General features: G+C 55.4%; 10 protein-coding genes across 10 annotated transcripts; 7 read left to right on the top strand and 3 right to left on the bottom strand.

Annotated features, from left to right (window-relative positions):
* Nucleotides 1-155: 155 nt before the first annotated feature.
* QC763_123200 (uncharacterized protein) lies at nt 156-1538 on the top strand (the record flags this gene model as incomplete). Its single annotated transcript, XM_062908885.1, has 1 exon — nt 156-1538. The coding sequence occupies one exon, from the start codon at nt 156-158 to the stop codon at nt 1536-1538; it is 1383 nt and encodes a 460-aa protein (XP_062772050.1).
* A 432-nt stretch (nt 1539-1970) lies between these two features.
* Nucleotides 1971-2612, top strand: RPS17B (40S ribosomal protein S17.e.B; the record flags this gene model as incomplete). The annotated part of the gene is made up of 3 exons (XM_062908886.1): nt 1971-2068; nt 2132-2381; nt 2441-2612. 3 exons carry the CDS (start codon nt 1971-1973, stop codon nt 2537-2539), a joined length of 447 nt encoding a protein of 148 aa, XP_062772051.1. The 3' UTR covers nt 2540-2612.
* A 502-nt stretch (nt 2613-3114) lies between these two features.
* QC763_123220 (uncharacterized protein) lies at nt 3115-4011 on the bottom strand (the record flags this gene model as incomplete). The annotated part of the gene is made up of 1 exon (XM_062908887.1): nt 3115-4011. One exon carries the CDS (start codon nt 4009-4011, stop codon nt 3115-3117), a length of 897 nt encoding a protein of 298 aa, XP_062772052.1.
* Nucleotides 4012-4337: 326 nt separating this feature from the next.
* On the top strand, nt 4338-8738 carry BBC1 (assembly of actin patch protein). The gene is made up of 3 exons (XM_062908888.1): nt 4338-6640; nt 6689-6766; nt 6826-8738. Exons 1-3 carry the CDS (start codon nt 4927-4929, stop codon nt 8664-8666), a joined length of 3633 nt encoding a protein of 1210 aa, XP_062772053.1. The 5' UTR covers nt 4338-4926; the 3' UTR covers nt 8667-8738.
* Nucleotides 8739-9149: 411 nt separating this feature from the next.
* Nucleotides 9150-11847, bottom strand: QC763_123240 (uncharacterized protein). The gene is made up of 2 exons (XM_062908889.1): nt 10983-11847; nt 9150-10917 (listed from the first exon to the last, which is right to left on the bottom strand). The coding sequence occupies exons 1-2, from the start codon at nt 11313-11315 to the stop codon at nt 9571-9573; spliced, it is 1680 nt and encodes a 559-aa protein (XP_062772054.1). The 5' UTR covers nt 11316-11847; the 3' UTR covers nt 9150-9570.
* Nucleotides 11848-12207: 360 nt separating this feature from the next.
* On the top strand, nt 12208-13506 carry SPO7 (Nem1-Spo7 phosphatase regulatory subunit; the record flags this gene model as incomplete). Its single annotated transcript, XM_062908890.1, has 1 exon — nt 12208-13506. One exon carries the CDS (start codon nt 12208-12210, stop codon nt 13504-13506), a length of 1299 nt encoding a protein of 432 aa, XP_062772055.1.
* Nucleotides 13507-14356: 850 nt separating this feature from the next.
* Nucleotides 14357-15358, top strand: QC763_123260 (uncharacterized protein; the record flags this gene model as incomplete). Its single annotated transcript, XM_062908891.1, has 1 exon — nt 14357-15358. One exon carries the CDS (start codon nt 14357-14359, stop codon nt 15356-15358), a length of 1002 nt encoding a protein of 333 aa, XP_062772056.1.
* A 630-nt stretch (nt 15359-15988) lies between these two features.
* QC763_0027410 (uncharacterized protein) lies at nt 15989-18333 on the bottom strand. Its single transcript, XM_062905475.1, has 2 exons — nt 17811-18333; nt 15989-17736 (listed from the first exon to the last, which is right to left on the bottom strand). Exons 1-2 carry the CDS (start codon nt 17851-17853, stop codon nt 16274-16276), a joined length of 1506 nt encoding a protein of 501 aa, XP_062772057.1. The 5' UTR covers nt 17854-18333; the 3' UTR covers nt 15989-16273.
* QC763_0027420 (uncharacterized protein) lies at nt 16201-16790 on the top strand (the record flags this gene model as incomplete). The annotated part of the gene is made up of 3 exons (XM_062905476.1): nt 16201-16208; nt 16498-16729; nt 16770-16790. 3 exons carry the CDS (start codon nt 16201-16203, stop codon nt 16788-16790), a joined length of 261 nt encoding a protein of 86 aa, XP_062772058.1.
* On the top strand, nt 18291-27083 carry RLR1 (THO2 plays a role in transcriptional elongation). The gene is made up of 3 exons (XM_062908892.1): nt 18291-18806; nt 18959-23665; nt 23720-27083. Exons 2-3 carry the CDS (start codon nt 19070-19072, stop codon nt 26654-26656), a joined length of 7533 nt encoding a protein of 2510 aa, XP_062772059.1. The 5' UTR covers nt 18291-18806; nt 18959-19069; the 3' UTR covers nt 26657-27083.
* The last annotated feature ends 69 nt before the right edge of the window (nt 27084-27152 follow it).

A 27152-nucleotide genomic window follows, 5' to 3' on the forward strand; every position in this document is an offset into this window, starting at 1 on the left:
GATGGCCAATGGGGCATCCATTCAACTTTTGGAGCTCGGGAATTTTTGCAGCTCAACTCGGCGATTGAAGGAACGAAGCCCCGATCTCTCGCGGCCCCGACCCCGACCTCGACGACAGCCAGGAGAGCTTTCGGGCCAATCCAGCCACATTGACCATGGTTTCCAGGAGCGTGTCCCCGGGAGGCGCGCTTCTCCGGGCGTCGCGGATGTTCTCTATGCCGGCACCCCTCCCACCACCGGCGGCAGAAGCCGCTCAAGCAACCTTCAAGTCGCACTCCGATACAGCTACCTCGGCCTACCCAACACACCAGGTCATCACAACCCTTAGTCACGCCCGCAAGGAGGGGGACTGGGGCTTGAAGCGCCCTCTCCCTCTTCGATCAACTACCAAGTCCTCGACTCCCATGCTCCGCATCAAGGGCATCGATACGATCGAGCAAATTACCGACTACGCCTCAGGCGCCGACCACGGCCTCACCCTTCTCAAGTTCCAAGAACTTGGTCTCCCGATCTCTACGCCCTCCTCTTTTGCAAGCTCAAGACGCAGAACCGATGCCGCGACCAGGTCCGTTTTCGAGGACGACATCGATCGCACCGCCATCGCCGCGAAGGACCGTGCAAAGCTTGTCGACCAACGATGGAGGTTTTCTGGCCCATGGCTTGCCGGCATGACGCCCGGCGACTTCAAGAAGTACTTGGCTGAGAGGGTTCGCCCCCGTCGTGCCGCCTTCCGTATGTTTCTGAAGGCCAAGATCGCCCGCGATCTCAACGAGACGGCCAGGTTGAAAGCCTTGGACAACGCAGAGACCGAGTATGACAAGGTCACCGTCGATTCTATTCTTGAGGATGACGTTACCGAGTACTTGCGGAATGTTCGGAACCAGAACGCAGTGCTGTATCAGCTGGTTGGGGAGTTCTTGGATCTCGCACCTCTGAAGCAACCGACGGAACTGACGACTGAGCAAATGTTGCATCCCCCACAACACACATATTCAACCCACGACACCAACAACCCGTATGCCGAACATGGTCCTCCAAAGACCCACCCTTCCGCCGGTCTCTCGTACATCCGCACCGGTGCATACATGGACAACCACCCGCTGTACGGCCCGCAAAAGGAACATAAGCCGGTTGAGGCCAGAGTGCTCAGGCCGCGCAGCCAGCAGAGCTACAGCAGCGCCAAATTGGGTGTTGCTGGTTTCGTCACCGAGACCAGCGAGGGTGACAACGCTCACAATCAGAAGTCCGGGAAGTCGCCTCTTCGACATTTCGACCCTGATCTCAAGAACGGCGCCAAGGTTTACGTTCAGCCTGAAACGGCTTCCGTCAACTCAGATGGCAAGCTGCGGATCGTGCTCAAGGACTCAGTGGATGCCGAGGCTGAGCTGGTTGCCCGTGAGCTGATTGGCGATGGTGAGGGCATTTTTGGACAACAGCGGAAGGAGGTTGAGGTGGTCAGCCAGTCAACCATTCGCAAGTCCTACTCAACTAAGCTCTCGCAGGGTGCACAGGACTATGGTTTGAATTCGGCGAACTAGAGTCGATTGGGAGTGACTGGACTATCTTGCTGATAGGTCCATAATGTATAACATGTTTTCTGTAGAAATATATACCATGTGAGCCATTTCCGATGTCTAAAGGCATTGTTTACTATTGTTGGCTCAAGTTTTTGGAGTGACCATCATAGAGTGAATCCGGGAATGCCTCAGCCGCAGTTGCCCCACCTCAAGTGGCAGCCACAAAATAGTAAGCTTCACCAGCTCACCAGCCACACCCCAAAAGATTGGCATGCCCTAAGCGCACGCAACCCCCACAATTGCAGACCCACTCTGAAAACCACCACAGGTTTGGCGAGCTCGACTGCGAGAATCCTCCTGCTTCTTCTCTTCTGTGTCCGAAACTCCAAGCGTCGCCCTCGGTAGGTCTTTTTTTCCCTTCACAACAACCAACCACCACACCAAACCGTCAAAATGGGTCGCGTTCGTACCAAGACTGTCAAGAAGTCCGCCAAGGTCATCATTGAGCGGTACTACCCCAAGTTGACTCTCGACTTCGAGACCAACAAGCGGTATGTTTTTCTCCAACCTGGATTTTGGGCAGAGGGAAGACCCGACTGACTCTGAGGAAAAAGTGTGTGCGATGAGATTGCCATCATTGCTTCCAAGCGCCTCCGCAACAAGATTGCCGGCTACACCACCCACTTGATGAAGCGCATTCAGCGTGGCCCCGTCCGCGGTATCTCCTTCAAGCTTCAGGAGGAGGAGCGTGAGCGCAAGGATCAGTACGTTCCCGAGGTCTCCGCTCTCGACTTCACCCAGAACTCCGAGAGCGGCCAGCTCGATGTCGATACCGAGACCAAGGACCTCCTTAAGCACCTCGGCGTATGTGTTGCCCAGTGTCTGAAGGCCACGAGAGTGGAAAAACTGACAGCAATTCACAGTTCGACGCCATCCCCGTCAACGTCATCCCCGTTACCCAGAACCCCGCTGTTGAGCGTGGCCCCCGCCGCTTCGGTGGTGACCGCCCCCGCCGCGACTAAATTGTTTCTTCGAAAGAGGGGACATTTTAGGACCACCAATAGAAAACGACGCTTGACGACTTCGATCACGATACCCTTTTATGACGGTCAACAAAAGTTGGGAAAGGAGTATGAAGATCTCTTCATCACGTGGGAATCAACATGCTGCGGCGTTGGGCCAATACTGACGGCGCTGGGTCGTGGTCGGTCGGAAAGGGAAAAACAAACACGGCATGCGATAGCTTTGAAGAATAAAGCAATCTGTTGCCCCACCCATTCAGGTGTCGCTGAGTCCTGCAGGTAATGCTGAGGACGACGCTCGACTGCCAGACTACGCTTCTCCTTTATGGTGATGCGGATGGGATATGTTGTGTGAGACGGCTGGGTCCCGCCTCGTTGGGGAGCCCATGTCTGCCCAGGTGATAAATGCTGTGACTTTGATCTGTCATGTGAATCTTCCAGATGTTGTAAACTCCAGGTAGGTTTTATTTCCAAGGTCCGACAATCGTAAACCGGGTATCATAAACTATCAAAACGCCATTTGTTATGCAACCCCAATGCTGTCTGTTTGCCTGTCCATTTTACCAAAGATAGGATCAAGGCCTCCCATAGTTGAGGCTCTCAATACGAATAGAAGGAATAAAATCATCGTCATCATCATCTTCGCCTTCACCGCCAGTGTTGTTTGGTTTCTTGCCCTTGCTGCCAATCTTGTATCCTTCCACCATGAGATGAGCATCGCTCTCGCCTCCCTGGGCGCTGGTGAAGGTGGGAGCTGTGGGCGGCTGGGTGATCTCTTTCTCCCCAATCGTGACCTCGACTTTATCGACGCCCATCCCATTCCTCTCGACGGCTAGTTTGCCCGCTTGCTTCTTTTTCTCGTGGGCTTCATCTCCCTTCTTATCCCTCTCGTCACCGGCCCCATCGAGCGAGAGCCCCTCCACGGCCTTTTCCACCTCCTTTACACCCGGTTCCTTGTCCTCCCTCAGCCGAATTCTGATCTTCATCTCCCCCTTTTCCCCTGTCCACTCGTACGAAGGATGCTCGAGCTGAACATGGATATACATACCCTTTAGCGCGCACTCATCGCTGCACCACTTGTTCAGGTCCTCCGTTTTCGCCACGCCCGACCGCCGGATTTTGACCTTGCCGGGAAAGTTGCGGCGGGGTTTGGAGCAGAGGGCGTAGCCGCATGTGTTGAGGCAGTTCCGTTCGTCTATGAGATCGAGGTACTCTGAGGGGGAGAAGTTGGGGAGGTGGGAGAGGAGGAGGGAGATGTCGGATTGGGAAGGGGGTTGGGAGGAGGGGAAGGCGGCGGAGAGGAGCTCGAAGGTTTCGATGGGGATGGGGGGTTTGAGCTCTGTTTTGGAGAGGGTGAGGAGTTGGGCTGCTTGGGCGCGGGTTAGGCCTGTGAGTTCGAGGGCCGAGGGGGCGTCGGGGGTGGGTGGTGGTTTTTTGAGGATGGATTTAGGAGGGTTGGGGGTGGACGCCATGGAGGTGATGGCTTGGGGGTTTGGTGATGTTGTTGGAGATAAAGGAGGTTATCGTTAGGAGAGAGGTGACGTTGATAAAGAGTAGTAGTTTAGCCGATCGACAGGCGGTAGGTACCTTGTGTTTGCTGCTGGCGGAAATGTCGCTGTTGATGGGCATGTGAAACAAAAGATGCCAAGCTAGAGATATCAGAAAGTTACAAATGCGATGGAGGGGCGATGCCTGCCGGACAGAGGGGACACTTGCCAGCTGCCAAGCAGCTTGGAGCTTCCGAGGTGAGGCGTTGATCCACCTCGTCATTTCACTGAGGGGTCATCTCCAAGCAACACACAGCGACAACAGGACATGAGATAACTGCCCAAGCCACCTCCTGACTGCAACACTCCCAACTCCGGGTGAATTGCTGCCTGGTGAGGTGTCCATACTAAAAAGACAGATTTGAAACACGTAGACCATAGCAACAAACGCAAGGTGTGGTAGCCTCTTATGCGCTGACGTTGAGGATCAGATGTGCGCCTTAAGCCAACACTTTTAGCCACACTGCAGAACAAGCTGAGGCGTCCGACGTCCGGCTTGCAAGGGGTGACCAAGCAAGGACCGCCCTTCCATGACCACCAGCTGTTGGAGATCGAGCGGTTCTTCTCTCGCACTCCGCCTTCAGCATTACGTTTACACAGCAGGTCCTACAACCTCACTTGCACTTGGCGTGTGTTTACATTGAAAAGTCCTCGAAGTCCAGGCCCACGAAGAGAAGCGGACCGAAAGCCAACCCCGCCCCGCATCTGCCGAGCCAGCGAGCGACGTTTAATAGCTTGCCTGCCTCTGACGACAAGCCCAAAGCACGCAACACAACACTGCAGACATCAACAGTAGCTACCTTGCCGTCTACTTACTCCGAGGCCTCGAGTCGCGTCATCATGTCGTTCAAGGTCAAGGCCTTGTACGAATACAACTCGGGCCACGAAGATGACCTCATTTTCAGCGTCGGCCAGATCATAACGGTGACCGACGAGGAAGATGCCGATTGGTATGCGGGGGAGTACGTCGACGAGGCCGGCAACAAGCAAGAGGGTATTTTCCCCAGGAATTTCGTCGAAAAGTATGAGCCTGCAGCACCTCCTCGTCCGGCGACACGGCCCCAGTCCAAAAGGGAACATAAACCCGCCGCCGAAGCTCCGATTCCAGCCCCGGAATCTCCGAAGCACGAAGTTGCTCCGGAGCCTGAACCTGAGCCCTTGAGATCTCCCTCGCCCGAGCCGACGATTTCCTCTCCTCCACCAGCACCTGCCGCTGTTCCGGTGCCAATTCAATCTGCCCAAGCTCCCGCCTCCCCTCCGGCTCCCGCACCCGCCCCTGTTCCAGTGGCCGCGCCCGCACCTCCTGTTCCCCAGCCCACTGAGGCGCCGTCTGCCGCAAAGTCGCCCCCTGCGCCCAAGCCTGCTGCCGTTGTCTCCAAACCCAGTGCTGGACCTCCACCTGTCTCTGATAAGCCAACCGGAAATTCTTTCAAGGATCGTCTTGCACTTTTTAACAAGGCAGCTGCAGCCCCCCCCGCCCCCTTCAAGCCTAGCGGGCTGAGCTCAGGAGGCGGCTCGAGCTTCATCAAGAAGCCGTTTGTTGCCCCCCCTCCTAGCAGGCACGCCTATATTCCACCGGTCACCCAGGCCCCTGTTGCTAAAGTATATCGTCGCGATGAGGATCCGGAGGTCAAGGAGCAAGAAGCCGAAACACTGGAGAATGCTGGAAAAGCGGGACTTGTTGGTAATACGGCACCAACCTCATCAAGGAATGAGGGTGAAGCCGCTGATGATGAACCCAAGCCCATGAGCTTGAAGGAGCGTCTCGCTCTTCTCCAAAAGCAGCAAATGGAGACTGCGGCTCGTCATGCCGAGGCTGCTGCCAAGAAGGAGAAGCCCAAGAAACCAGTGAAGAAACGGTTGGATAGCCACGATGCCACTGCCGCCGAAGGTGAAGCTACTGCTCCTGTTCCACCCCCTCTGGAGCGTCGCGATACCGAAGACACCACAGGCCGCGGCTCTCTGGATGAATCTCACCCACCCCGAATCCCGCACCCTGGGCGTCGCAGATCTTCAAGAGGAATCGAACCGAATGATGGTAATGAGGCTGATATGTCTGGGGCTGGCGAGACCACCGAGGGTCTGGAGGAGCTCACCGAAAAGGAGGAAAATGACGTTAGACCAAAGCATGTTGCTACTGCCGCGAAACAAGACGATGATGAACAGGCTGATGAGGAAGATGAAGAGGAAGAAGAAGAAGAGGAGGAGGATATCGACCCAGAGGTTCGGCGCAAGGAGGAACTGCGCGCAAGAATGGCCAAGATGTCAGGCGGTATGGGCATGCCGGGTATGGGCATCCCTGGGCTGTTTGGTGCCCCGGCACCTATGATGCCCAAGAAGAAGAAGGCCGCCCCTGAGAAGCACATTGAGGAGCATGAGGAGCCGGTATCGCCTACTGCCCGCGCGCCCCCCGTTCCTATGCCCGGCATTCCTTTGCCTGGGCTCTCGCGCCCACCGCCGCCTCCCGAGCGAAAACAGTCTGGTGCCGAAGAGGTGGAAGATGACGAGGACGAGGCCCAGCTGCAGACTCCCCATCAGGAAGCTGCGCCAGCCCGTATGTTGTTTGTCGAGCACCATCTCAACAAAGCTAACACAGGTGTAGAAACGCCCAACGAACATAGCGCACCCCCCCCTATTCCTGGCGGGAGATCAGCTCCCCCCCCTGTTCCTTCTCTGGACTGTGAGTATAGTGATGCCCATCGTTTTGCACTGTGGAGTGTCATTATTAACCTTGCAAAGCACGTCCGCCACCACCACCGCCAACTGCGTCGGCGATTAAGTCCCCCAGCGAAGGGTCGGTGTCTGACGACGAGCTCTCCGAAAGGCCCAATGATGAATCCGATACACCAAAACCTGATGTAGCCCATGCGACTAGAGCTCCTCCTCCCCCGCCACCTGGGGCTGGCGGTCCTCCACCACTGCCACCTACATCACCCCGGGCTGCCCCCCGTCGGTCTCATGATGAGAGCCCTCCAACTTCACCATCGGCACCTGCTATCCCCAGGCGCGACAGCAGGGCACCGCCTCCAATCCCTGGCGCCGCCCCTCCGCTCCCCACACAGAGCAGACCTCCTCCTCCGCCTCCCACAGCGGCGCCCCCGCTGCGTAGGGATTCAACGGCTGACACCCGGCCGCCCCCAATTCCCGGCGCACCACCAAGGGACGAGGATAGTGGTGACGAAGACGAGATCACCGAATATGAGGGCGATTACGACACCGACATCGCCTCGTCGGTTCCTCACAAAGATGCGCTCAAGGCCCATCAGCGGGAGTCGAGTTTCGAGGATATCGGACCGAGATCGCCAACGAGTGAGGCGCCCCCGCTTCCTTCCACAGCGGCCCCGAGAGCAGGACCTCCTCCGATTCCCAGTCAGCCTCCCCCTCCACCAAGTGCGCCAGCGCCCTCGCGCAAGTCTGTAGATGCGCCCCGCACAGCCCCCCCTCCCCCTCCCCCGCCGAAAGAGGCGCCGCCTGCTCACTACGATGATGATGAGTACGATCCATACAACTATAGTTCGTCTTCTCAGGCAGCTCCAGCTGTTCCGTCATTCCCGATGCCCTCTCCGCATGTCAGGCAGAACGAGGAGACATCGGCGCATGAGACCCTCCAGTTTTCCCCGCCACCTCCTCCCCCTCAGAACTTGAGGTCGCCTATCCCCCCTCCCATTTCCTCACCGCCAAACCGAGCTCCTCCGCCGAGAAAGTCGCTGGATGTCCCCCGTGGTAGCGGTGGAAGACGTTCGGTCGACGTTACTCGGCCTTCGATGGAGTCTGGGTTTGTTGCTAATGACATTGATCTAGCCAACCAGTCAGGATGGTGGCTGCAGCCCAATGGCCTGCCTTCGCAGCTCCACGGCCGCAAGGATATCTTCTTCGAGTCTGAAGAATCAACCTCCTCTGATCCCCACCAGGGCGGCAAGACAATTGTGACTCGGGATATCTATGTGTTGTTCCAGGACTACTCCCAGACCGTTATCACCGTTCGTTTCAACCCCCAGGACCCCTCCGATGTCCAGCTCGACCAACGTCACGAGGCCCCACCACGAGCCTTGCGTCAGGACCAGCTTGAGGAAAGCTACGAGCGGTTTGGTCGTGCCATCGGCGAGGCCGTCCACAAGCTGAAGGACACCGTTGTAGGCGACGGGACTCCACAAGGACTCATTCACGAGCTGCTGCGTCCCCACAAGGACGCTCTTCACCCTGTCGGCACGCGTGCCTATGGCGCCCTGGTGTACAGCAACCTTGCCAACGCCAGCACAAGCCAGAACGACGAGATCCGCCCCGGCGACATCATCAGCATCCGCAACGCCAAGTTCCAAGGCAAGCACGGCGCCATGCACGCCAAGTACAGCGTCGAGGTAGGCAAACCTGACCACGTCGCTGTCGTGGGCGAATGGGATGGCACCAAGAAGAAGGTCAGGGCTTGGGAGCAGGGCCGTGAGAGCAAGAAGGTCAAGCTGGAAAGTTTCAAGCTTGACGACCTGAGGAGTGGTGAGGTCAAGATTTGGAGGGTGATGCCTAGGAGCTGGATTGGATGGGAGGGTGGCGATAATGGTGGAGGAGCAACCGGCGGGAATTAGGAGACGCTGTTGGGCTTGGAAGTTGCCCAGCTTGCTGGGTGGGAAGGAGTGAGGATGGTGGGTGTGTTGGTAAGGGTTGTAGATTCGTTTTGAAGAGTTGTTGTCGTCGTAAAGAGTAGTGCTGGGTGGATGTGTGTGTGAGAGAGAGTGAGAGAGAGAGAGAGAGAGAGAGAGAGAGAGAGAGAGAGAGAGAGAGAGAGAGAGACAGACCAGTGACAAAGAGAACGGGAGGGACCAGTATCGTATTGAAGATTTTTTTGTTACACTTTGTTTATCAAGTTAAAAATTATTATTGTGTTTGTTTTTTAATTACGCTGCATTTTTTACACCGCTTTGCTGTTATCATTCCAGGCGGTGATGCCCGAACTTGCGATGCGTGGATGTATAACTTGTAGCAGATCGTTCAACATAACACGGGGCCTCAAAATGCAGTCAGTTTCCACGTTGGCCAAGAATCGGCGTAGGTAACCAACCGTGGCATGTTGAGCAAGTAGCAATGTCTTTCCAATAACCAGCAGTAGGTAGTTTGTAATTTTGTTGGCTACAGCTGCCAAAACCAATGAGAACACTACCTTATATATAGATGCCCCAAAATTACTATATCCATCTCATCATAGACGCCCATACAAAACACCCAGTTGGTTTTACTCTAATTCCAACCTGACCAGCCTGCCAAAAACCTCATGCCTGTCTACTACCATAACCTCCCCTCATCATCCTCATATAGAACCATCCTTGTCTGTCTGGCCCATCCTGACCGCTATCCCTCCCTATGCTGCTAGTACTCCCAAAATACAACCCATCCCGTGCCCTTGGTCCCTCCTCAAACAGTAAAACGCCGCTACCATGCATCCCTTAGTCTTCCATAAGCACATCATCCTCTATTTTATACCCACCCCACCCCCTAATTCCTCCTCCTCTGATTCACCATCATCGTCTCCTTCAACTCCCTCCTCACAACTTCATTAAACTCCTCGGGGTTATCCACATAGAGATGATGCCCCGCCTTCCTCACCACAACAACCTTTACACTCCCATTCTCCTTCTCCGCTCCCCCTTCCTCTAGCAATTCTTTCTCTATTCTCTTTTTGATCTTTTCTTCGGCGGCATACCCCCCAGCAACATCCATCCAGTCGTTTTCTCCATACATGAACACAATCGGGAAACCGTGCTCTTTTACTTCTGGGGTGGTTTCCGTCTTGGGGGAGATGACCTGCCGGCCGACGTCCTGAATGCGGTTGATGACTGGTGATCTGGCATACGCCCCCGGAGCGAGGAGATACGGCAGGGCATACTCGCCCGACCCACGCTGGCGGAACAGAGCATAAGAGTAATCGTGCAATGCTTGCTTTTCAGGCGAGGGCAGGTGGTTGAACCGGCGGGCTGTCCACCCCGAGACGAACCGGGGACCCAACGGCCCGGCAAAGCGGACGATGCTAAACGGGGAGACGTTTGCGTCCCAGAGCCAGACCAGCCACCCTGGAAGGGGTCGCTTGGGGGGCGTGGTGGAGGTGTTGGGCTGGGAAGCGACGGATTCCTTGTCGCTGGCTTTCGCGTTGACATACTCGGCGTTTTGGCCAGCGGGGGTTTGGTGGACGATGCTTTCCTGGTCCTGGGTGAACTCGGCTGCCATGGTGGAGGTTTCGGGCTCGGGCATGTCGGCGTTGACTGCCCAGGGATCCTCCGGGATCCCTACCGGAGACACCAAAATCAGTTTGTTGAGGTGGCCGGGGTACTTGAGGGCGTAAGAAACAGCGAGGTAGCCGCCCATTGAATGACCCATCAATGTGAACTTTTCGAGCTTGCGAATCTTGCGCCATTCTTCGAGCGCGTCAATGAACCAACTCTCGGCCTCGGCGATTTTCTCTTTTTGTGTTTTGGCGTGGACCTTGAACGGCGGGCGGGAGGAGTTGCCCATCCCTAGCATATCCAGCGCGTATAATTTCCAACCAGGTAATCTGGTGAGGGGTTCAAAGTTCTTGTAGAAAAAACCCAGCCCGGCGCCGTATCCGTGCAGCATGACGAGGGTGTTGTCCACATCTTCGCCCTCTCTTTCGATTGAGAACTCATTCAGGGCACGGTTCTTCCCCGACAGCTGCACCATTGATGATCGCCAGACTCGCTGGCCGAAAGGATCGGTGTTGGCGAGATCTAGGAGGCGCGCGCCGACACTTGGGCCGGTGGCTTCGCGAACGTGAGGCATAAATGAGAGTACATTCTGTTCGGCTTGTCGCGATGATAGGCTAGTCCACTGCATGCTCGTCAGCCACTTGTCCACTGATGCGCCGTGTTGGCTGCTGGAGCGGAAATACACACCCATTGGTGCGCCGCCTCCTTGTAACCTAGGGGAAATGCCATCATTCTGGGCGTGTGTTTTCTCGGTGCACCTTCAGCGTGGTGCTGAGGGTGATATTGATGCGACGGGTTCTTTTTGCGGTGCGTAGGGAAAAGGAGAGGTTGTGTTGTAGGTGGCGGGATCGAGGAAGAAGTATCCGTAGAGGCAGAGACCGATTCGGTGGACATGCGGCTGCTCGACTCCTTTGAGGGACTTGCTGTTCCAGTCTTTTCCGAGGGCGGACCGGCAAACACGGACGAGGCGAGCTTAGGAATACGCAGCAAAAGACTTGTAGGGTTAGTAGACTTGAGCATGGTGACGGTTGGAGGAGCGCGTCGGGACAGCGCCCCTTATACAATGCTCCTGCATTTGTGTCGGGATGGCGTGTCCGGTGCAGACAAGTGCGGGAGAGAAGAAGTGTAAATTCCGCTCCCTCCGACAGCGAATTCCCCAATCAACCAGACCGCTTGCTCAACAATGTCCAGCGATCGGATTTTACGTCGCTCCGCTACCCGATCATGGGAACATGGGGGGCAGGCCAAGCAGTGGCGGGCTGGGAGCTCAATGGTAATGCGGGCGAGTGGTCCCCTGTTTTTGCCGCTAACCATTCTCCCAAAAGTACCCGAACGATGACGTTGCAAGCCGAGACTGGAGACTGCCTGGGGACAGACCCCTGTGAGAATCGAGAATCGAGAGCGAGCGGCCAGCCAAAAGGAAGAATTCCGGGTCCAACCGAGGGTGAGAAGCTCAACACCGCCCCAGTCTTTTTCTAACAACCCTCAAGTTTGCTGGTGTACACCAGATAGATATGCATCCATGACATTGAACGACTCGGCGATATACAAACTCCGGCATAACTGCGCAATTTTTGAATTGGTTGCATCTGCACTGCGACGGCCCTCTGACGCGGTTGCGGCTCTCTACCTATCTCTCAACAGCTGACCGCTGGCTGGTTGACTGCGCATAGGGATAAGCTCAGCCAGCCCCTTGCCTACCCACCCCTTACCTTAGGTAACCTAGAGAAATTCCAGATTCTCAACGACCACCAACAAGCGCCACGCGCCCGCCGCGCGCAAACAACACTGATTGAACCGAAATCCTAACGAACACACAATTCTCACCTTCGGAGTTCGATTCCCGACTCCGACTCCCTCCGGTCCGCTACCCGCCCTTCCCCCCCATCCGGCGGCCGGAACGAATCAGACCATGGCCGATACCCTTGACTCCATTGTCAAAGGCGCCCCCCTCTCCTCTGCGGCCGGCCTCACCTCCCGCAATGACCTCTCCAAAACAAGTGGTGTTACTACCGAACCGGGCCCAGGAGGCGCAGATGAGAAGTCATCGTCGCCAACGGGAGATCCCCTCTCCCACACGCCGTCCTCCCCATCCATGATCTACCTCAACCTTTTGATACTCGAAGCCTCCCTGCGCGTGCAGTATCTCGAGCTCCGCGCCCGGCGCCGGCATCACACTTTCTTCCTCTCGCTGCTCACGATATGGACGGCTGGGTTTGGGTACGCACTCTTTCTGGCACCAAGAGAAGACGGCTCGGGCGTGGGCGGGTCGGTATACTGGATGGTGGAAACAACAGAAAGGATGTGCTTCCTGGGTGGCGTCATGACCGGACTGCTTGTCTGGCTGACTGGGATCTGGGAAAGGGGCGTGAGGTGGCCGAGAAGGTGGTTTACGGTCAGCAACAGGGGGCTGAGGGGGTTCAACTGTAAGTTGGTGGTTATGAAAAGGCCGTGGTGGAAGGAGGCGCTGAGCACAATCGGCTGGTTTTTGACGTATGGTGTGTTTTCGAACAATGGGAGTTCTTACCGGTTTGTGGACCCGACCGTGTTGAGGGAGGTGGATAGGGAGTTGAATTTGAGCAAGGACTCGCATCCGAGTGTACATGTCACAAATTGGGATGAGGAAAAGGGGGGGCATGAAGAGGACCTGGCACCGGGTGGGGATTATGTCAAGCTTCTGCTGCTGGCGAAGCCGTTCTCGCCCAGCTTCCGGGAGAACTGGGAGTTGTACAGGGCGGAGTACTGGGAAAGGGAGAACGAAAGGCGTGCTTTGTTGAGGGTGAAGCTTAAGGAGAGGGACCTCAGGCTGCGAAGGGAACACGGGGGTTGGCTTTGGTGGCTTCCCTGGCGCAAGGTGGTGGACAAACCGTCGCAGCACCATCCCGAGAAGGTAGCCCATCATCCACACCACCCTCGCCATGCGGCAGTATTGGGTGAACACAAGCGGACGAGGAGCGGGAGTGGCACCATGAGAAGAGGAAGCATGAACCTGGGAACACCAGGATCGCGAAGCACGACACCAACGCTCGAGGTTGACGACCAATATCTCGGTGTCGCACGAAAGGCAAGCACATCTTCTACGGCGTCTGAAAAGAAGCGGAAGAAGCTAGGCTCGGCCAGCAAAACACGACCTCGTGTGGAATCGAGGTCGGTGACGCCCGAAATAACGTCGCCCTTGGCCAAAGAGTCGACGCCGACGAAAAGAGTATAGATCATGTCGATCAAGTTTCTGAGAAGAGTTTTTTGGGTTTGAAATGCTGCTTCTAGCGCCTGGCTGCATTGCACACAGATAGACCTGCTTGGTTGATCGAGCATGCTTTCGTTACTACCCTGAATGCAATGCCCTGAGGCGGTGCCCATGTTGTCGATGTTTTTACTTGGTTGTCCAACGAAGTACGATGCAAGGTACCAGCTGAAAAGCTCTAATTCAACTCCTCCATAAGATTTGGGTATGACTCTCGATTCCTCAACTGAACAAGACATTCTGGGTGGATTTAATGAAGATGGGCATTCCTTTAGGTGGTTTCCTCTATATCGAGTTGGAGACTTTATCCTTTTATGTAAGACGGTGCATCAATGCTCCCAACTTCTTTCACTACGCCCTTGTGGTATCAAGTCTCTGGACTGGCTAAGCTGCAGGTGACATGCCGCCGCCCCACACTGCTGCCTGCCACTCAACTGTTCCCTTGTGGCAGGTTAGGTCTGCATCTCACTTGAGTCAAGAGCCACAGGCATAGCGGACGTTCATCTCACCAATTCACACCGTCGACTTCAGTAATCCTCTATCAGGAGATTTTTTTTTTTTTCTTGCTCACTATATACCTACGTGGCGCGACACCATCATATTCCATAGCCTGGCAGCTCTCTCTGCCAAAAGACACACCAGCAGCCTTGGTGAGCTCATATTAAAGGCCAGCGGAGTGCCTGGTCAAGATTTCACTTCCAGAACCCCAAGACTAAACACCCCTTCAGTCAAACTCTTCTGCTTTGAATTCGCATTATCTGATTTGAGGCCTCTCATTGCGACCTCGTAAGGAATCAACACACAACAACCTATTGAAATGGACATGGAACGGGAAAAATCGCCCATCGCCGAAGGAGTGGTCCGCTCGGCACAAACCATGCGTCGCGCCCCTGAACCCCCATATATTCATATTCCCGCTCTCCCAGGACGGTCCAGCAACCCAACTCTGTCCATTGACCCTTTCTCGGATTTGAACAATTCCTCTGGTGCAGGTGATTACACAGAGGAGGAGCTCCGGGAGCTGTTTAGTCACCTCGACACCGAGCGAGCTGTCGATCCGTCTCTCCATTGGCAGTACGCCCACCGCCGGCTGGCTCAGCCCATCCTCGATTTTCTTTACCTCGGTCCCGCCAGCAGCGTCAAAGATCATGACTTTCTTCGAGAGAAGGGGATAACGCTCATTTTTGGCGTCGCGGACGCTCGGTACAAGGGGATTCTTCGAAGCATCCAGCGCGCCGCTGAAGAAGTAGGGATAGCGACTGACAGTGTTGACGTTCCTCACATGCAGAGCATGATCGGACTATTCGGGCAAGCTGCCCAAAAAATCAATGCTCACCTCATCGCTGCCGCGCGCTCTGATCCCACCGGTCAAAGGAAAGGCAAGGTCTTGGTGGTGTGTGAGACGGGAAACGACCGCTCTGCCGTTTTTGTGACGGCATACCTGATGACTATGTTTGGACTTGATCTTGTCCAGGCGGTTCACTTTGTTGTGCTGCAGCGGTTTTGCGTGTCACTTACAGACGATGACAAGACGGTCCTGCAGACGTATCAGGATATCCTACAGGCGAAAAGGGATGTGACGAGGAGTCGGGGTCAGCCACAGGATGGTAGCCAGGGGCAGGAAAATGTCAGGAGCATGATCAAGAGGAGGTTATCCAGGGCGACATCCTCCGTTCAGCCACAGCAGGCGCAGGGATCAACAGAGGATGCGTTCATGGAGGTTGATGGAGGTTATAGTGACGATTTGGAAAGATTCAGAGGTGGGGATGAGGCCGGGCAGAGAAGGGATTTTGCGCCGTTTGTGTCACGGGAGGTGTAGGAGCCTTCACATAGGTCCTATTCCAAAGACAGGGTGGAGTTGTGGCACACAGGGAGAATGCAGTGTTTTTACGCCGGCGGCCGCGAGAGAGGAGAGAAACGTGTGTAATTAATTTTGCTTACGGACCATCGCTTTGAGGGAGTTGACAGATTTCTGGGACATGTGGGAAAACGGAAGGATAGGTCACGCGGTTCGGTTGAGTTCAGTTCAGTTATATACCCCCCTTTCTCTTTGCGCACATGCACAGCAGAAGTGTGTTGCCGCAGATTGGTTAGCTAATGGCTAGATTGTAATGGACGCATTACTTGATGCTGAAACTGTCAATGCCAACTGTGAAAATCAACTACCTTGGTAAGGCATGCCCTCTGTTGAGGACAATCCTTCTGGTAAAGTACAGCTCTAAATAAAACTGATGACAAGGCTGATTTCAAGACAACCCTACGTCATACCATTGCCCTCCAATGTCGCCAGCCCTTCTTCATCATTCTCCTGAGAGCTGAAATGAGATGCTCAGGTCAAGGGATTAAGATCCCACACACCAGACACACCTCCGAAATATCACATTTTGCTCAGCTTCTTAGGCAGCACGTTTTATGCGGGGAAGAGGGGAAGGTCACCCTTCTATATGTACCCCACGTTTAAGTGTCTGTTCACCTGCATGCTGCATCATCCCACCCACGATATAGCACAGCTTCGAATCGACAAAAGTTTAGCAAAACCGTTGTTGTTGTTGTTGCGAAAATGTCCATCTGCCTGTGGTATAAGGTACTAGGGATCCGGCAGTAGTGAATCTCAAACCTCACATCAAGTGGAAAGAATGGCAGCACAGGTTTAAGATAGACATGCCAAAGTACGCAAATCCAATGCTGTATTGCCTTGTTGAAAAGTTCAAACTGCCTTCCCCCATCTATCCTCCTACCAAGCAGTGATATCCCCCACCTCTGCCTCCCCAAACGTGCTGCTCTTGGTCACAACTCCAACCCCTTCTTCCTCCACTCCCTGATCACCCACATCCTTCTCCATAATATCTGGGAGCACCTCCTTCAAAAAGCCAAGAATATACCGATTCACCTGCTCAAATTGCAACAGGAAAGCATCGTGCCCCTCCGGGCTGTCTATCCTCTCCAATCTCGCATCAGGAATATGTGCCGCCAGCTCTTCCTGCTCCGCAAAAGTAAACAACCCGTCGCTCTCGATACCCAAAACAAGAGTAGGTTGCTGAATCAAAGCCAGCGCCTCGGCAACGGTCGGGGCGCGGTCGCGGCTCACGTCGTGGGTGTCCAGCTTGCGGGTCATGGCGATGTAACAGTTGCTGTCGAAGCGCTTGACGAACTTCTGTCCCTGGTAGCGGAGGTACGACTGCGCGGAAAAGTAAGTGGATTGCGCGGGCATAACCTCTCCTCCTGTCAAGCTCTCCTTGGCTGGGCCGTGAAACTGAGGGTCAGGGGCTGCCTCTTCCGCCTCTGCAGCCTTGTCTGCCCTGCTTTTCCCATTGTTGGAAGAAGGCGAAAGCGGGATATTTTCGCTCTGGCTGTTAGTCCGGGGCGGGGATCGCTTCCACTTGTGCCCGTCATTGTGGATGTGGAAATGGGCTTCGGACGGGGTGGTGGGGTCCGGCCTCTCACGGATGGCCTGCCGCTTGGAGGGATCCGGGGTGTTGCGGCCGAATCGTGCCTCGAACGAGTTTCGGCTCCGGTACGTCAGCAAGGCGGCCATGCGCGCGGCTCCGAGACCGGTGACGGGTGGGTCCTCATAGGAATAATACCCATCCTCATACTTGGGGTCGGCGTAGATGGACTGCCGTTGGGCTTCCCCCCAGCTGATGCCCCAGGCGCTGTGTCGGCTCGAGGTGGCGATGGGGACGACGCACCGCACATACTCCTTGCCGAGGTAGGCCCATTCCAACACAAACATGCCACCGAGGGAGCCGCCGATCACGGCTGCCACCTGCTTGACGCCCAATTCATCTAGGAGCAGCTTGTGAAGCCTGACATCATCCCTGATGGTGGTGAGGGGAAATTCTGGTCCGTAGTTGCCCTTGGAGGCATCTCCGTCTTTGGCGGTGACGGGACTGGCGGTTCCGTATGGGCTCCCCAGGCTGTTCATGCATACGATGAAGAAGCGAGTTACGTCGAAGGCTCTCCCTGCCCGGCCCAGCAGAGGGCCCCACCAGTCGCTCACATCGGCGCTGCCAGTGAGAGCGTGGCAGATGACCATGGCATTGTCGCCCTCCGGGTTGAGAGTGCCTCTCGTGGTGTAGGCAACAGGTACATTTCGCAGAGTCACTCCAGACTCGAGGGTGAAGGATGGAATAATGGCGATTTGCTGGTCCGGGATGAGGGTAGCGAACGGATTCTCAGGCTGAGATGTGATTCTTTCTTGGAAGTATTCAGTCACTGGTCTTGATTTTATGGGAGGTCAAAAAAAGGAGCCAGAGCTTGACCTGACTCACCATATACTGGCTTCTCGCCCTCAACGCTGATGTGTGACGGCATGATGGGCAAGGTATGTGCTGTGGAAAAGATGAAAAAGACCGGCTGTAAGTGACAAGAGCGAATGTGTCAAACCAGAAACACAAATGGGGCTAGAGTTGGAACAGAGGGCTTGTTCCAGAAGGGCGGGAAAAGATCAATGAAGAAGGAGTCATGGAAATTCGGGAATCATAACAGAAAAGAATGAAAAAAAAAAGGCTCTTCATAATATAAGTGCATGCAGGAGGCTTCCAATGCATGGCCCCCTACCCACGGTCAGGAACAGTCATCGGTCATCAAGTTATCCGCGTGGGTGGATGGATGGGAACGTGCTTGCACAGCAGGAGCCGCAAGCGTGGATTGCGCCATCGCTAGCACCCATCTCTGGCACGGGCACACGCGGGATTGATCGAGAGGGTGTTCTCTCCATTCTCCATTCACCCATCCAGGGCACTCTGTTCTGCTACCCAAAGCGCTGGAAGGGCCAGAACGGGCAAGGTTCTGGGCAGAACATCGCCGGCAATCGGCCTTTTCTTGGTGGTTTAGAGTGGGGCAGAAGCGCACTGATCCCAGATGCCCCGACTTTTGGCTGTTAGACTACGACCAGGTAGACAGTACTCGCACATACCGCATGACTGTCACCAAATGCCAGGTACTCTACCACAAAAGATACCAACCTCCAATTCGACCTATCAGCCCCACCTTGTGGTCTTGGCAGCCTCACCCAACAAGGCTGCCGTTTTTGATCTGCCAAGCTTTTGTTGCAGCAGAACGCAGCGACCACGACCACGAGCTTGCAGTTTGGCGATTCTCACGCGAATCACCAACTTCTATCCTTCACCAACATCCAACTCGAGCCAGCGACGCCGACGAGCACCAATCGATACATCGGCCCAATTTCCCCCCTCTACGCGGTGAGGCCGAATGAAAGGAATTTTAGAAAGCATTGCAAACGATACTGCGTCTCGGTCCATTCGGTACGTGAATTGCTGATTGCACCACCTTTGCCTGCCTAGGACACTTTTCTGTTGTCTTGGGGTTGAAGAGCTCAACCACATCTACCCCGTCTGCGATATGAGTACCGCGAAACGATCTTGCCTGTCATCTCGGAATTCTAATACACATTAAGGTGCTGATAGGTATAACTTTTGCATCGTTGAGCTAGCGCGACAGCGCCTGCGGATTGCAGTCCGCATCACCAATAAATGACCCAAATACGATACCTTCGATATCACGATTAATGATGGGCCCGCAGAGGAAGAGAAAAGATCGGGTCCCACCAGACTCGGGGTCATCTAGACCTTCCCCGCATCGTCCTCAGGATACCTCACTAGGGCAGCACGACCGAAGCTTTGATGGGGGCAACCGCAACAATCGGGCAGGAGCAGGTGGCGGCGGTGGTGGGAACAGAAACCTCCGGAGAGATAATCGTCGCGACTCCTCTCAATCTCATATTGCGCCTCCTCCATCATCAAGCGCCCCGGCTTCAATATCTCCAACCATGGCTCGACCATCGAGTGCCTCTTCGCAAACCCCTCTGCCTCCTTTGACGACAACCGTCACCCCAACACCAGCACCCCAGTCAGCACCCCCATCTCCCATTCTGGTTGATGAGGATTATACCATCGTCACCGACGACTGCATTAGCAGATGGAGCAAGGGCGCCCGCCAACAGATCATCGAGCATGGTGTCCAATCTCGCGAGGACGAGGATCTTACCGAGGTCGCTTCCATCTTCCAGGAGCTTGTCTGGTCAGTCAACACTGGCAGGCTACGCGGCGCCGACGCTGGCGGTGTCGTGAGGGAAATCCTGGGGCCTGAGCCGTCGGAGGAGGAGCGCGAAGCTGGGGCTTTCGACCCGCATACTTTGTTCTTGGACACAGTTGGCAGTTATTCCGACACCCAGACGGACTCCGTACGAGAGCAGTTTCAGGATTTCATGATGGCTAGCGGGGTCTCTCTGTCCCTTATGCGCGTCGATCTTGACCCTTCAGTTCTGGCGCCTCTCGAGCTGGTTCGCGACACCTTTTTTAGAATGAGTATCCGCACCTCCACCAATTTGCTCTACCGCCAGGCAAGTTACAACCTGTTGCGTGAGGAAACCGAGGGCTTCTCCAAGCTAGTGACGGAAATCTTCACCACGTGTTCCAACGAGCCAGCCTCTTCGGAGGTTGTACAGGATACTTTTAACAAGGTTATGGGCCTTATTGGGACCTTCGATCTGAATCCCGGCCGAGTTCTCGACATTACATTAGATGTGTTTGCCGCCATTCTCGTCAAGCAGTTCCGTTTCTTCATCAAGTTTCTTCGCTTCAGCTCGTGGTGGCCGCGAAGCCAACTCACATTGCCAACTGATACCTACGTTGGCGGGCTTCCATTATGGGCCCACCCAGATCACGAGAGTCCATTCAATAGTGAGGAGGAGGATGCGATGGCGGCGGCCCAGCGTTTGCAACGAGATATCGCCTTCTGGGAGAGGGCCCGCCAAGTCAAACTCGACGCCTTCTTTGAACTGGGTGGTAGACAGCTTACTGCTGCCGACGAAGAACGACTGGCGAACGGCACTGCTGCAAAGAACGCAGAATCCGAGATTGAGCAGGAGTGGATTAGGATCACCAGAACACTTCCGCCTTGCGGTAACCGCGACGCCGCTCAGATGCTTGGCTTCAAGTTGCGCTTTTACACGTCGGATGCCAGAGACCCAGAAGATACCCTTCCCGCCAACCTATTGTACCTCACAGCACTCTTGATCAAAGTGGGTTTCATATCCTTGACAGATATCTGGAACTTTATCTGGCCCCGCGACGAGGAGATGGAGGAAACTAGAGCCGAAAAAATGAAGGAGCTGGAGGAGAAAGAAAGGGCTAATCGCCCTGGCGCCGCCAAGAATGCTCTAATGATGGCTGGTGCTCTACCGGACGAGGGCCCCTCCGGCCAGCCCATTAACTCTTCCCGCCGCGATGCCGCTTCAAACAAGGCCGATACGGAAATGAAGGGTGCGGACTCTCCGGAAGACAAGCCGAATCTCCCCAAGCCTCAGGACCAAAAGCTTCATCTTCTCCACTGTCTTCTTATCATCGGTGCTCTTCCAGAGGCGCTTTTTATGATTGGACGACACGACTGGGTTCTTGAGGCCGATCCGGAAACCGTGACCTTGCTTCACCGAATCCTTAGACACTCTATCGATGTTGTCTACAACCAGAGCCGCCCGACGGCAGCGGCGTCAACCGACTGCCCCCCCAAAGCAATGCCTGACATGGATCAGAGTGGTGTGACCAAAGGCAGTATCAGGGTCAGCACGGCACCTCCTAAGCGTCCTTTGAAATGGCCTCACGTCGACAAGAATGATCACGACGGCTCCAACTACCGGTTCTATTGGGACGAGTGGGCTGATAACGTCCCTGTTTGTCAGACAGTTGACGACCTGTTTACCCTCTTCGATACCCTGATGAATGTGGTGGGCGTCAACATCGGCCTGGATGCTGATCTGATGGCCAAACTTAGCAGCATCGGCACCAAGAGTCTTGCAGATGATCAATCGCCAGAAAATGTCAGCCGGTGGCTTGATATTCTCAAACGTCTCTTGGTGCCAGCGCTGAGCCTGGGGGAAACCAACACTTCGGTGGCTGACAGTGTGTGGAACCTTCTCAAGCAATATCCCATCAGCATTCGGTACAACATCTATGCCGAGTGGTACCAAGGGTCTATTTCTCGACTAGAACCCATTCGAAAGGCTTTTGCAAAGACCAGATTGGAGACACTCAGCATTCTCAAGCGGTTGTCGCTCACCAACATTCCGGAAATGGCCAAGAGTCTGGCCAAGATTGCTTATCCATCCCCAGGAATCGTCTGCAAAGTCTCACTCTCCCAAATCGAATCCTACAGCAACTTCATCGAGGCTTTTGTCGAATGCACCAAGTACTTTACGGATCTTGGATATGACGTCTTGGTCTGGTCGGTCCTGAGCTCTCTCGGTGGCCAACAGAGAAGTCGTACTCAAGAGGACTCAGTTCTGCTCACGAGCAGATGGTTACAAGCGCTGTCCAAGTTTTCCGGCAGAGTCTTTCAACGCTATGCCAATGTTGACTCGTCCCCAATCCTTCGATATGTTCACAACCAACTCCTCCAAGGAAACTCGACTGATCTCGTCATTTTGAAGGAGCTGGTTGTGTCAATGGGCGGTGTCGTGTCCGACCTTGACTTCACGGATGCCCAGTTGCACGCTATGACGGGTGGCGAGTTACTTCGGCGTGAGACTCTGATCAATCTCGGCGACAAGCGGGCGGCGTCTACTCGCAGCGCTGAGCGTCTCATGAGGGCGTTGACGAGCTCCAAGCTAGCAGGCCAACTTCTCATCAACATCGCTCAGTACCGGCAGAACGCCATCTATGCTGAGGAAGGCGGTGCACGTATCAAATACTTGGCCACAGTCGTTGACGACACCCATCAGATTCTCCTCCAGTATCTCGATCTACTGAAGAGCAACCTAGATGCCGTCACCTTCAACAATCTCGTCCCTGACATCCTTCAGCTCATGCGGGACTTTGGCTTGGAGGCCAACCTTGCCTTTTTAATTCGGCGGTCCAGCATTCGCTGGGAAGTGAAGGGCTCCGCCAACTCAACCGAGCTCGCCAAGGTCGCTGCGGACGGGGATGGTGATGTTGCAATGGATGCGGCTGATGAGAACGGGGCCCCTGGCTCAGATGGCGCTGAGAATGGCTCACCCAAAACCCCCGAGAACCGTGTGCCAGAGTCTTTAGCTGAGGCCCTCGCGCCACTCATCGAAGAGATACCCAGTGTGCTCCCACAACAGGATTGGCGATACATCAGCCCATCGTTCTACGTCTTCTTTTGGTCACTCCACCTAGGCAACCTACTCTTCCCCCAGGAAAGTTACCAAGTGGAGAATAGCAGACTCATCAAGCAAGCAGAAGAAGTCATGAGGGACAGAACGGACATGACTCGGCACGGGATGAACAAGAAGACCCAGAAACGGAACGAGATCTTGGATCGCCAAAAACTTCTCTTGAAGGAGATGAACGAAGGCCTCACCCGTTTCTCCAAAGCTAGAGTACACCTCGGCAGACAAGTCGACAGCTGGTTTCCAGCGCCCATCACCAAGGCTGATGCAGCATCGGACGCGCTTCTCGAGGAGTGCATCTTACCCCGTTTGCACCTCTCACCGTTGGATGCCGAATACTGCTTCAGACTGGTCAAGTTTTTGCACGAGTTCTCTACTTCAAACTTCAAGCTCATGTCACTCTACGATCGACTCTTCAACCACAACCGTCTCCGGGCCATCATCTTCACCTGCACCGTCCGCGAAGCTGAACATGTTGGCCGATTCTTGAAGCTCATCCTTGGCGACCTGTCCAAGTGGCATGGTGATAAGAATGCTTACGAAAAGGAGGCCCTGGGCCTGAAGGAGGTTAGCAAAACTCGCCAGTACCTTGGTTTTGCAACCGCTTTCGACGCGGATGGAAAGCCAACCGAGTTTGTCGAGCATGATGCCTTCAAAGATCTGCTGTTCAAATGGCACAAGGAACTGAACACCGCCTTGAGATCTTGCCTGAATGGCATGGAATGGATGCATATTCGCAATGCCATCACCGTTCTCAAGTCCGTCATTGATTACTTTCCCGCCATCAACTTCATGGCCGACAAATTTCTGGAGCAGCTCAAGACCATCACTGAACGTGAAGCTGCTTCCAAGAATGCATCCGAATCCGAAATGGGCCACCGTGTCGATCTTTCTGTCACCGCGCAGACTGCCTACTCCGAACTACAGAAGAGAAAGTCGAAATGGATCCTTGTTCAGGCATTCAGGCCAGGCGCTGTAAGTGGCCACAGCTCCGTCATTACAAGACCAACACTAACCATATGCACACAGAAGGGCGATTCGACACCAACGCCTGGGCTCCGTGGCTCCGCAGCAGAATTCAAGCCAGCCGGCTCTCGCGCGCACCAAGCCGAAGTTGAAGACGGCGAAGTTACCAAGGACGGAGCAGGCAAGAAGAAGAGTGATTCAAGGGCAAGGGATGAAAAGCACATCCTGCCGAAACCCCCACCCCCGCGGGAACCTCTGCGAGAGTCTAATGGACCTGGTCAGAGGGTGGGCCCAGCCAACGGCCCATCTGGAAAGCCGAACAGTTCTCGATCGAACCCAACCGGGCCAGCATCTTCTGGTGGCCGCCCTGAACGGCATGAGCGACATGAGCGTCCGGAGCGGCCGGAACCACCCAAGTTCTCTACCCTCCCACCAGTTGGTCATGGCCTACCAAACAAACCAGATCTTCCGGCTAGGCCCGAGCCTGCTTTCCCAAGAGGCGCCAACGATAGGTTTGGAGCGACGCGTCACGATAGGCGTGAGCCTCCAGCTCGCGACGCCCGTGATTTCAGCAGGGACAGTCGCGACTCTCGTGATTCTCGGGAGCTGAGAGAAGCCAGGGATTCACGGGATGCCCATCCAGCACACCCACCCCTTCCTTCTCACCCATCGCACGCACGTGATGCCCGTGATCCTCGCGATCCCCACGGTCCTCGTGAGGCTAGAGATTTCCGCGCTCCAGAAGTTCCACGGTCAGAGCGGCCTCGCGACTTTTCGTCTGATCGACGAGCCGCTGATGCTGGTCCGCGGGACCCTGCTCGCGCTTCAGAGAGGGATTGGTCAACCCGCAGTGAACTGCCACCTCGATGGAATGAGCACGGTGCGCCCGCTGACAGAGACGCCCGTGGTCCTCGTGACCGGGCACCACATGCTTCCGGTCGACATGATCCAAGAGGACCTAGAGAACCACCAGTGGGACAATCTCCTCAGACCAGTTCGGCATCGAATGCGTCCCAAGATCCGCCCACTCATCCAGATCGTGCTCGTGCTATTGCGGATGCCGATCGGCCCGACATCATCAACCCAGCGAGAGCCGCGCTCATCAACGACAGCAGAGATGCGCCTCCTCGTTCGGGTCATAGAGATCAGCTCCGCGATCGGCCTGGTCGGACTGAATCGCCGAGACGAACAGATCACTCCGCGGCGAATGCAGCACAGCCGGACAACTCGCGGGATGAGCGACATGGGCGTCACCGTCACTCGGATCATCATAATACAAGCCGGGAAGGTCGTCCAGACAGCTTACCATCGCATCCCCGTCAGGATCGCACTCAAGATCATGGCTCCTCACACTCTCGTCCGGATCGCAACACAGATCACACTCAGCTTCATGGACGCCAGGATCGCAACATTGAAAATGCCCCGTCCCAGCCTCGCCAGGATCGGAATATCGACAATGCGCCATCACAGCCCCGCTCGGACCGCAATGCTGAGCGCGATGAGAGAACGGCGGGGTCTAGGGATGCTTCATTTGGTGGCCCGCCGCGCTCGGATCCGGACCATGGTAGATTGAACCAGCAGGATCCCAACTACGGCCGGCTCCAACCCATCCAGTCGGTGGTTGACATGCCTACCGGAGCTCCCCCGTCCGGACCCAGAGGTAGAGGTGGTAGGAACACAAACAGAATGGGTCCTGCCAACGGGGTGTCTATGCGTCCCGATACTAGGCCTTCTGTGCCAGAGTCAGTTCGCCCCGCGTCGCCTGAGCGTCAAGTGCCTACTGGGCCCGCGGCAGGCCGGCAGCGGCAGCAACAGCGCGGTAACCAGTTTGAGAAAACCAACTCTCCCACTGTTCCTACAGCGCCTGCGGCAGGTGTTCATCCAGATAGAATGCGGCATATCAACAATCAGCAAGCGCCCAGCGCACCCTCCCCGCCTCCTGGACCACCCACTGGCCCGTCTGGTATCCACCCAGATCGTCTGAACCAGATCTCGGGTACTCCTTCCGGCACCGCATCTCACTCAAGGCCACCGATCAACACACCTGATCGGCCATCCATGTCGGCACCGAACACGGGGTCAAGGCAGGCACCTCCACCCCTGAACACGGACTTTGCCACGCCTACCGGCCCAGCAGCGTCTAACGACCGCATGAGGTCCGGTGGGAGACAGCTTAGGAACATCCAAAACATGATTGACAAGACGTCTATGGAGAACAACCGCGGTCCTGGACTGCGGATGAGTCGCTCTCGTCCTAACTTGGCGGGTTCAGACGCGCAGATTCTCGCTGGTTCTTCTCCTGTCACGACTCCTGTTCAGGAACGCCCCGAGCCATTCCCGCGGGATTCTGGGCGCCGTGATGTGAATGTCGACCGTGCTCCAGCGGCACCTGTTCCTATTCAGGTGGTAGGAGACAGCCGGTCGAATGGAGACGACTATGGATCAAGCCGTAACGAGCACGACAGAAGTCGCCGGGAACATAGGAGTGATCGCAGCAACCGGCCATCTAGGACTAGCAGTCGAGAGCGCAACCCGGACCGTGACCGCGACGCCAAGGAGCCACGGGACTACAACCACAGGCGATCAGGCGTTTCTTCATCCGGCGTCCCGAGTGCTGGCCGTGATGATAGGGATCCGAATGCTCCTCGCCGCTCCGGCCGTGAATCTCTTCCGGGTGGTGGGGGAAGGGACATGCCGCCAGCTGGACCGCGCGAGCCTACTCATCGTGGCAGCAATCGCAGTGATGGCAATGCTGGTCCACGGAGCGATGCGGTACAGTCTGGAAGGAATGATGGGCATGGTGGTGGTGGCCAGGACTACGGCTCCGGTCGGACAGGCCCTCCACGCGGGGGCATCCCGCAGCCCAGGGACTCAAGAGGGCCTCACAGACAGCCCAGCGACCAGCATGGTGATGGACGGAATGGGGGGAATGATAGGAAGCGGAGGAGCGAAGGGTTGGACTCTGGGAATCATCAGGACAAGCGGCCACGTCGGAGTTAGCAACACAGGTATGGTCAAGGTCCGAACGATAGGAGGATCCAGTGAGGTGGTCATAGAGATTTAACGGGGTTGGTTATGGAGGAATTTGTGAAGGGGGAAGAAGAAAAAGATTTGACCAAGGAAGAAAAAGTGAGGATTTTTGTGTTGGGACGGGATCATGAATGGTCATTGGTCATCACATCATATTTTCATCTGGTCAGTCGACGTCTACTCCATACCATTTTTTGTGATTTGGAAGGAAGGAAAGAGTGGTTGTTTTCTTTTATACCGGACGGACTCGACCTTCTTCGACAGCGAAATTGTTTCATTGAATGTTTTATTACCTACCTACTACCTACCTACCTTTTTTCCCAACGACCAGAAAAAGTCAGACGAGATTGCGAAAGCGAGAGAGGAAAGGCAGGGGAGAAATTATAATTGTACCAACATCAAACCAAAACCAAAACCCTTGTGCCAACCCCAACCCCAACCCCCCCCCCTCCCCGAAACCTACGAA

Source organism: Podospora pseudopauciseta, chromosome 1 (assembly GCF_035222475.1).
Source record: "Podospora pseudopauciseta strain CBS 411.78 chromosome 1, whole genome shotgun sequence".
NCBI classification, from domain to species: domain Eukaryota; kingdom Fungi; phylum Ascomycota; class Sordariomycetes; order Sordariales; family Podosporaceae; genus Podospora; species Podospora pseudopauciseta.